The sequence below is a fragment of the Coptis chinensis genome, chromosome 8, assembly GCF_015680905.1.
Source record: "Coptis chinensis isolate HL-2020 chromosome 8, ASM1568090v1, whole genome shotgun sequence".
Lineage (NCBI taxonomy): Eukaryota > Viridiplantae > Streptophyta > Magnoliopsida > Ranunculales > Ranunculaceae > Coptis > Coptis chinensis.
Window position 1 is genome coordinate 55,463,529 of NC_141463.1, and position 10,792 is coordinate 55,474,320.

At 36.8% G+C, this 10,792-nt stretch overlaps 1 protein-coding gene across 1 annotated transcript; it reads right to left on the minus strand.

Moving 5' to 3' along the window:
• Positions 1-428: 428 nt before the first annotated feature.
• LOC147482016 (uncharacterized) lies at positions 429-3,581 on the minus strand. Its single transcript, XM_086579160.1, has 2 exons — positions 3,372-3,581; positions 429-1,094 (listed from the first exon to the last, which is right to left on the minus strand). Exons 1-2 carry the CDS (start codon positions 3,579-3,581, stop codon positions 429-431), a joined length of 876 nt encoding a protein of 291 aa, XP_086435286.1.
• Positions 3,582-10,792: the final 7,211 nt, after the last annotated feature.

The window sequence follows — 10,792 nt, forward strand, 5'->3', positions numbered from 1 at the left end:
CCATCCCACCACTTCTTCTCTCCCTTTGCCAGGTGAGTTGCTTCTTTGGAGCAAATGTCCTCACCAAAATTAGCCTCACACCAAGTGGTAGTCACAATGATCCAGTCCGCTAGCCCTTTCACTTTGTCCCAAGCTGCACAAATTTGCCAATGTACCTGATCATTCTGAAAAGATTTCACTGCCGCAGTAAAGTCAGATTTCACCTAGATAAGTTTCCATCCCAGTTCCACCACTTTTGAGATGCCCTCCACTTTCGCGAAACTCTCCGCTATAAAGTTTGTGGCAATACCCAGGCTTCCTATATATGCGCCAATAACATTGCCAGTACTATCTCGAAGAAGCATGCCCCAACCTAAATTTCTAGGATTTCCTCGTGAACAACCATCAGCATTCACTTTTATCATGGTACTGGGAGGTGCCACCCAATATCATTCAAGGATGCGTGGAGCCTTCCTTAGCTTGACTGGTACCTTCCAGGCCTTCAGAACTTCCAAGTATCTGATGGAGTTTTTCATTTGTTTCTTCGATCGGTCATAAGCTCTTTTAACCGTTCCTCGAACTTGAAACATGACGGAACTTATACTCAACTTCTTGCTGCCATATAAGACCTCATTTCTATTTTGCCAAACAGTGACCAAACATGTGATTGCGGCTGCCTTCCACTGATCTTGTAAGACAGGACTTTCATTTCGACATTTTTTGAACATTTCCTCCCTATTGGCAATCCTCGAGTGATGATGTATGTTCTTTGCTATGAGCTCCCAGCATCTTTGTGCAAGCGTGCATTCAAATAAAATATGAGCTTGAGTTTCCTCTGCCACCATACAAATGCAGCAGCGAGATGCCAACTGGAATTTCCTCCCCCTTAGTTTCTCATCTGTATGCATGGCACCATGGAGAATTTTCCAGCCTGTCCCTAGTACCCTTGGCAACACCTCAGCTGACCAGAGAAACTTGGTCCACTGCGGCCCATTGGCCCTATATCTTATTGCTTCATATGTTGATCTAACTGAAAACAAGCCATTAGTGGATTGATGCCAAACTCTTTTGTCTTCTCTGTGCTGATCTGGAAGCTGCAGCTGGTTTAAATCCACCTGAAGATTGATAATAATTTGTTTCAGGGATTCGGGAAACTTCCAGTGATTCCCCTGGATGCAAGCATTGAGGGGTGCTTTAAGTTTCTGTAAGAGCCTTTTGTCCTAGATAAAGTTTCCAATGATCACCTCACCTATCCAGTTGTCCCTCCATAAGCTTATATTCTCTCCTTTTTCGATGATCCACCCTTGATAAGTATCCATCTCTCTGAGGGCCCATTGTAAACCAGTCCACATTGTAGATCTTCTGTGGCTCGACCAACCCCCCAATTTGTTCTTGTATTTTCCATTCATAAACTCTGACCAATCCGTGGTGTCATTCAGTAAACTCCAGGCTAGTTTCATAAGCATAGATATATTTATATCTTTGAGCTTTCAGAGACCAAGTCCACCCTCTTCCTTTGGCCGACAAACCTTTTGCCATTTTACTATGATGAATTTCCTCTCTGCTGGAGTGCCACTCCAAATGAAATTCCTAATAATGCCCTCACATTCTTTGATCACAGACACTGGCTATTTCTAAATAGCCATATTATGCACTGGTATGCTATTAAGGACTTGCTTTGCTAGAACCACACGACCCTTGAAGGATATCATCTTTCTCGCCCAACTAGCTGCCCTTTTTCTAATCTTGTCAACCAAAGGAGCTAGCACTGCTCTTGTAACCCTACCCACAGTTAAGGGAACACCCAAATATATTTCTAGATGAAACCCCTCTTTTATGCCCATGATATCTTCGATGTCCTGCTTCCTTCTATATGTCATTGAACTCAAGAAAATCTTGCATTTTTCTTTGCTTATGAGTTATCCCGATGCCAACTGATAGGAATCTAGAAGCTCCATGAGATTAATAAGCTGCCTCCTTCTTGCATTGCAGAAGATGAAGATATCGTCAGCGAACATAAGATGTGTATGGCTAGAATAGTTACTCTGTATCACCATTCTTTGTATTTTCTTGTTCACACAAAGCCATTCTAGACCCTTACTTAGACAATCCTCTGCAAAGGCAAATAGTATCGGAGAAAGAGGATCTCCCTGCCTGAGCCCTCTCTCCGCTGTGAAACATCCAATAGGCCCTCCATTAAAGAGAATAGAAATGGTATTATTTGTTACATCTCCCTATATCCACCCTATCAGTTTCCCATCAAATCTCATTCTTTGCATAACTGCCCAAAGAAAATTCCAATCCAGAGTATCAAAGGCCTGCGATATATTTAGCCTGATGCCTATATTACCACCTCTTCTCTTGACATTCAGCTTATTGATGAGCTCAGAAGCCAACCCCATTGCTTGAGAGGAGTTCCGATTGGCAATGAACTAATATTATTCTTTTGTGACAATCCTCTGAGCGAGAATATTAAGCCTTGAAGCCAAGATTTTTGTAATGACTTTGAAACCAAAGTTTGCCAGACATATCAGTCTGAATCTATCCAGTTGATTCACACCCTTTTCTTTTGGAATCATTACCAAGAAATTTGTATTAAAGCTACTCAGAATAGGACTTCTGATGAAAAAGTATTGTACCGCTCTGACCATGTCCAACCCCACTATGTCCTAGAATGTCTAAAAGAAATGGCCTGAGAAACCATCTGGCCGAGGGGAGCTATCTGGATTCAAATCAAATATCGCCTTCTTTATTTCCCCTAGGGAGGGCAACCGAGTCAAGATCTCATTATCCTTTTCTGTTACATACCTTGGTACCAGCTTGATAAGATCTTTGTCAGTCGGCAACTCGACCCTCTTCAATTTCTTAGAAAACTGCTGCACCATGAAATCTCCAATCTCCTTTTAATCAGTGAGAATTACCCCTTCTTTGTTTTTGAGTTCAGTGATGTATGGTTTGTTTCTATTCATATAAGCTAAGGCATGGAAGAACTTTGTACTTTTATCCAAGTCATTGTCCCAGTTAACCTTGAACTTCTGCCTCCAAAAAGATTCTTCTTGCTCCAGTAAGCCCTCGACTTTGTTCTCTTAATTAATCAATTCATTGGCCAAAGCATCAGTGAAATTACTCTTCAACTCTTTTTGCATATTCTCTAGAACCTCAGATTCCTCTCTCACTTTTGTGTCCAAGTTCCCAAAGATATTGCGGTTCCAGAACTTCAGTTTACCTTTCAGGCGTTTGATCTTTTGTGTAAGCACGAAAACTGAATGACCTTCTATGGGCTCAGACCAACTCTGAAGCACCAGGTCCTTTAAACTTGGATGGGTGGTCCACATCTTGAAGAATTTGAAGGGTACATTCATGGGCCTTGGAATTGTAGTTGTCTAACCAACAAGAGGTGAATGATCAGAGCACAATTTACTCAAATCCCTGTACCTCCAGCCTAGGTGCAAAAGGTTCCATTCATTATTTACAAATGCTCTGTCTAGCTTCCCCACTACCTTATCCACTCCTATCTGTTTATTCCACCAAGTGAATTTGAACCCAGAGTGAGGCGCCTCCATCTGCTGGTTTAAGCTTACCATGTCTCTGAAGTTCGACATTGCCACGACTGATTTAGTAATGAGACAATGTATTGCTAAATTGAAACTATTTGTGGGTAATACATATTTTTGAAATACTTTTTCTTCAATACGCAGTACTGTAAATGCACTCAATGCGTAGTGTTCTGCACTGTCGATTTCCAATCTTTCATCAAAATTGAATAAGGGTAAAACCGGTAGATCAGTTATTTAACTGGCTACACCAAGTTACCAAATCTGTACGTGTTTTGCTGATTTCTCTCCCGGCTTCCAAAGAAGAAAAAGAAAATGGAAAAGAAAATTACTCTTCATTCTTAGCCTTCATCGCCTCCTCCTTCACCTCAAAACTGATACAATTGAAAATTAGTGTTTAAGAATGACTCGAAATATGACACAAGCATTTTTTTGGGTAGTTGTTGTGGTGGGTGCAGGCTTTAGAAGAGATAATTTTGAGGCTCATTTATAACTACGACCTATCTTTCATATTTCCCAGAAGATTAGAAAGGTTGTGAGTGTCTCTGATTCAATTTAAATTATTAGTCATCAGCAAGAGGAAGAAGACGAAGAGTTGTATAGCCTTCTTGTACCCAATATCGACGATCTGCCAGTCAGCCCTCCCTCAGCCACTGACTCCAATTTTGTTACATATTTCGCCCCTGGTGAGTCTTTACTTATATATTTCTTGTCTTTGTTTGTGTATTGTGTTGAGCTGACATAGATTGATAGCTCTAATCTCCTCCTTATTGTTTTCAGATTTCATAAATCTAGGGCATGATCAATATGGACGCAAATAGTACATTCTCAACTTTTACATTGTTCAAATTCTGGGCTTAATTTAGACATCCATGATACATATCAAGAAATTAAGTATCGATAAACACCTATATCTTGATAAATTGTACTATGTGTGTAGGTATTCCAGATGAATGCATGCATAAGAACCGATTGCAATAGTATGCTCAGAAATCCAAACTGCCACTTCCGACCTAACTACTGAAAGCTTTGGAACTGTGACACAATTTAGATCTTCTATTTCGATTGATGGGGTAAATTATATGTCGATTGAGACATTTCTACATAAGAAAGAGGCAGAACAGAATGCTGCTAAAGTTGCTCTGGAATCTATATTGAAGAAGGTCAAAGACGAAGGATGTCCAATAATAGATGAGGTGTGTTGGATGCATGTGTGTGTGTGTGTGTGTGTGTGTGTGTGTGTGTGTGTGTGTGTGTGTGTGTGTGTGTGTGTGTGTGTGTGTGTGAGTGTGCGCGTGTGCGTGTGCGGACTCATGTTATATGGCGATTAGACTGTTTCACTTGGATGACATGTCCAAGTCATAGTTATGTTGTAACTTGATTTAATTAAGCCTTACTTATGCTATTTGATCTAGTTATGCTATAATATATATCATGTTTTGTTATTCTAACATGACATATACTTTTTAATATGTTATGATATATACGTTAACATGAGGCACCTTGTCATAAAAAAGATCACATTTCTATCCATGTGAATTATTACTTTTATGGGAGCTGTTTTGTTTTAAGTGATAAAAATAAAGCTCATATGCAACTATGCAAGCTTGTAAATACTCTTCTGGTTAATGTTGATGAAAGTATGCATCTATTTGTAGCTTGAGTGCCCAATTTTGTTTTTCTTATTGTTTTAGATAAAACATGAAATACTATGTATAGGTTAGTTGGGGATGAAAATGGTTAGTGTTCCCACCAACCCAACCAACAAAGAATGTCTGCAAATTTCTTGTGAGCAGTGCCAAGGTTGCCAATAGTAAATTAGTGAAGTATGTTTTGACTCTCAAGGAAATAATACTCGAGAAACATTTATTTGAAAAGGTTATTTGGAAAAAGTCTATATTAGCTTTTGTATATGGTGCTCCACTGTGATGCATAAACAAACACCATGTTCACATGCTACAATAATCAATGGTTCCAATTTAACTAATATTTGAATTATTTTTGGTTTGCTGAGTAATTTTACTATTATGTTAAACCTTGTTCTACTATTATGCTTTATTTATTTATTTTTGTATAATTTGGGAGTTGGTTTATAGTTATATATTATGGTACATGGACACGCCATATTTTAGAAATAATATCTATCAGGTACGTGGAAACATTGTATGTGATATACCTCAAGTTTTTATATTTTGCTATGTTAGACACTCTGTATCCGTGTCGGATACGAACACACGTATCCGTGTCAATGTAACTTAGGTTACGGACACACGTATCCATGTCAATGTAACTTAGGTTATATATATTTATTTGTTTTTGTCACTCTTGCAGGATATGACCTATTACAAATCCATCCTTAATGAATTTGCTGTGAAGATTGGTTTGGAAATGCCTATTTATACAATTACCTAGTCAAATGGTCTTATTCCAGTGTTCATCTTAACTTTGGATTTCCATGGTAAAAGATATATCGGTACTCCCGCCAAGACCAAAAAGGCGGCAGAACAAATGGGTGAACATTCTGTTATCCAGTTAATTTTAGGTAGTTCTTTCTATTTTGATTCATGTTGATTAGATTTGTGGTTACATGGATTTTACTTTTATTACCTCTTAGATGATATTATCATGCAATTAGACCTATTTGTTAGAGTGCTTTGAGTTCACTTATTGAAGTAATTTGCAGGTACTGAGGCGGGATCACTTCTATCTCAAATCATCAATTCCAGAAGGAAAGTTTTTGATGCATTGCCCAAAGTCAGTAAGAACGTAATGTTGCCAATGGTTCCGTGTTCGAAAAAATCTACACAAATTAGAGATGCCCCAGGAATACATTTGGATGTCCAACCATTAAAAATAGTAAAGTTCGAACATTTGTGAGGATGTAGTATGGGTGTGGTTGAAAATTTCACACCTGAACAAATAGAACTAATTGGTAGCCCGGGTGACAAATGGGGTACTATCTAAGCGAGTAAAGTACTATCTAGCAATAAAGAAGTAAGTGCCTTCCCTATTTCACTCAATTTTAAAAAAAAAATAAAAAGAGTGTTGTTGAGTTTGTACTTTTTTTTTTCACCTTGTGATTCAAGTGTTTGTAGGCAAAGAAAAATAAGATTGGTTTGTCTTGTTTTTCACCTTGTGATTCAAGTGTTTGTAGGCACATATAGATGGTTTTCTAAAATGTGTTCTAATGGATGGTTTTCTTGCAATTTCTATTTGGCACATATAGAGCTTGATTTTCTTTATCAAGTGCCACTTTATACTAGCTGCCCTAACTTGCCACATGTGCAAACAACCAAATTTAATCACTTTTCTATCACTATGAATAATTTCTGATTCAAGGATGGTGTGTTGATATGTTAAAAACATATGATTCTCTCTGCAAGTGTGTGCTTCAATTGTAGATGGACTTATACAGTGTCGTGCACAACTTATACATTGTCGTATATAAGCTTATACATTGTCGTATATAAACTTTCTCTGTTATATAGGGTCATGCAAAGCTTATACAGTATCGTGCACAGCTTATACATTGTCATATATAAGTTGCCCAGGAACAAGTTGTTCAAGACACTATATATAAGATGCCTTCAAACATGTTCGTTAAAGAGAAAGTCTGAACAAAGCAATACTTCACATTCAGTTGAAAAAACCATTTCACATTTAGTTCAAAATAACTTACAACAAAATAATAAGTGAAACAAACTTGCACCAAAATAAGAAAGTGACATAGAGAAGCACATATCAACCATTGCTGAATTAATTTTGCCCACACAATTCCCATAAATGATTTATCAAAGTAGCCTAAAAAGCTATAAGAGTCTGCCTACAACAAATTTCGTGATGCCGACCAAGGAACCGTTGGAACCTTCCTTCATCGTTTTCATTAACCTTAAATTCCCAATTATCGTGTGATTTGTTTGAATAAAATGAGCAAGTAGTGTTTGATCTTGATTTGACTCATCCATCTCAATTTCATGAAGAGATGAATTTACACCAAAAATCATTGTGCTAAAATTGGGATTAGAAATGGGTGGAACTAAGCTTCTTTTTTTATCTGTAGAAAGATGTAAGGTAGAGAGTTGTAAGGTATATGGACGAGATATGGGGTGGTGGCAAGGAAAGAGGAGTCGTAACATTTTACGGTAAGTGAATTGTGTCTATTGGATAGATTTCATTATAAAACAATAATTTGGAGTGTGGTGCGTTGGTGCAGAAAAATTTTCATACTTCAACTAGCATCATCTTTTAAGTGGATGACATCATTTTGCACTCCAAATCAAGTAATGGTCCAAAAGGGTTAGGATGGTCCTAACCCCTAAAAGGGGCAGGGGGCAGGACGCTAGCAACCCTCTAATGTTAAATGCAGAATTTTAAATGGATATATTTTTATGGGACCCAATAAAATTTCAAAATCGTAACCCAAATGTCAAAATTTGAAGGGAATTTGATTAGCATATTCTCTCTCCAAATGTCCGAAAAGACCTTTTCTCTCTCCAACCTGAAAACCGGCTTTCTCTCTTCAATTTTCCAGAACCCTAAATTGAAAACGAAATTGTATTCCCGATTTGCATCTGTAGTGGAAAGTACACTTCAAGTTTTGATTTTAATTTGACGTGATTGTATTCGTATTTGGGCAATTATATTTTCGGAACCCATATATTTTAACTATTTTCCCATTTTTTTTCCGTGAACAAATATGTAGTGTTAACGAAAGTAAAAGAAGTTAGGGGAAACAATGTTTAGTGTTTTTGATAGGTGAAATGATTGGGTAATTAGGAAGAAATATGTTATTTTGTCTAGGATGAAGAAAGATGTGTATAAATATAAGCCTAAACAAGACAAAGATGGTTCACATCGAGCTAATATCAAGGTTATCAGTCGATGTTGTCTGAAAATGCCCTAGAATAAGCTGTATTCGACATTTGATAAAGATGGAAGGGTTTATTTTAGGAAAACACCTTTTGATTTTCTTCAACTATTTCCTTACCTTTTGGGTAAAAGGTTGTTCCATAGATATAGATAAATATATGTTACAATGATACATCACATAAGAAAAGGTTTAGCATCGTGACAAATATAATAGGGTTCCGAATATAATAAAGGGGACATATCACTAAATCATATTGATATCTTGGCATTTCTTTACTGTTGTTTATGATATTCCCTAGATATTTTTCTCACGACGCTTAATCTTTTTTTGGATATTTTTTTGTCATTTAGTAATATGAAAATATTTGAAAATAAGGTTATGATAGAGTTGGCTATCACGGTGGCTATTCGGTTATAATGACCTGTCTTCTCAATTTGAAAAAAACTTTCAATTTGAGAGGATAGATCACTATAATTGTACATCCACCGGAAGTAGGTAACTCTTTCATGTCCAACTTTTCAATTATTTCCTTATGTTTTAGGTTAAGTTTGGGTCAAAGGTTTAGCATCGTGACAAATATAATAAGGGAAAAATCTTAAACAGTAAAATGTCATGACATATCACTAGATTATATTGATATCTTGGCATTTTTCTATTCTTGTTTATGATATTCCCTAGATATTTTTGTCACGACGCTTAATCTTTTTTCGGATTTTTTTTTGTCATGTAGTAATATGAAAATATTTGAAAATAAGGTTATGATAGAGTTGGCTATCTTGGTGGATGTTCGGCTATAATGATCTGTCTTCTCAATTTGAAAAAAACTTTCAATTTGAGAGGATATATCATTATAACTGTACATCCACCGGAGGTAGGTAACTCTTTAATCTCCAACTTTTCAATTATTTCCTTATGTTTTAGGTTAAGTTTGGGTAAAAGGTTTAGCATCGTGACAAATATAATAAGGGAAAAATCTTAAATAGTAAAATGTCAAGATATATCACTAAATCATATTGATATCTTGACATATCTCTATTGTTGTTTATGATATTCCCTAGATATTTTTGTCATGACGCTTAATCTTTTTTCGAATCATTTTTTGTCATGTAGTAATATGAAAATATTTGAAAATAAGGTTATGATAGAGTTGGCTATCTTGGTGGATGTTTGGCTATAATGATTTGTCTTCTCAATTTGAAAAAAAAAAATCAATTTGAGAGGATAGAACATTATAACCGTACATCCACCGGAGGTAGGTAACTCTATCATGTCCAACTTTTCAATTATTTCTTTACATTTTAGGTTAAGTTTGGGTACAAGGTTGTTCCATAGATATTGGTAAATATCTGCCACACAGTGATACATCACATAAGACAGTGCTGCTTTAGTTATTTTCATTGTCGAATTTGGTAATTACGTTTGATCATGAGATATCTTATTATAGTTATTGGTAGAGGTGGAGAAGGTATTTTGATTAGGGAAACAATGTTTACTATTTCAGATTGGTGAAACTGTTGCCTAATTAGGAAGAAAAATGTTATTATGTTTTATGTTATTCTGTCTAGGATGAAGAAAGATGTGTATAAATATAAGCCTAAAAAAGTTGAAGACGGTCGACCTCAAGGTGGTATCAAGGTTACTAGTAGATGTTGTCCGAAAATGCTCGAGGATGAGTTATTTTCGACATTTGATAAAGAGGAAAGGGTTGATTTCAGGAAATCACCTTTTGGTGTTCTTCTAATACAGTAGATCCGACTGACATTAAAAGGTATACTATGATTACCCACTGCAATTTGATTGTGGAAGTGTTGCAAAAGAGGATTTTACCACTGACTTACAAAATAAAAGAGGTATACTTAACTTTCAAGGAGTCAAACGTGGCCCTTTTTACTGGACTGTCCACATATCGACCTCCTGACAGGTATTTCTGGATGGATTCAATGGTGCCTACCGCCTTCCGGTTAAGGTATTTTAGGACAACCAAACTTTGGCGGAGTTACTGTGACGATGTTTTGCTAATGAAGATTTTGCCGGCAAGGATGTTAGCTAAGCAGAAGTCAGTACAGAGGAATAAGACAACTAGGAATGACATATACCACCTGAACAGATTGTTTGTGGTCAAGGATTTTTTGATGCCAAAGTCTATGAACAGAGTTAGTGTACTTCATGTCGACATCACACAAGTTTTGGAACAGTTTGATGCATTTGCATGGGGCTATCTTACTTCCGAAGGCATTAAAGCTGCTGTGGAGCTTCTAAACACTGAAATGGAGAAGCAGTTTAACAGTTTTCAGGAGAAGCCGTTTACACACACCCTAGACGGGTGTGCCCTTGCTTTCACCTTGTGGATATTCCTTCACGTTCCCTCTTTGGATGCTTACCGATTGGA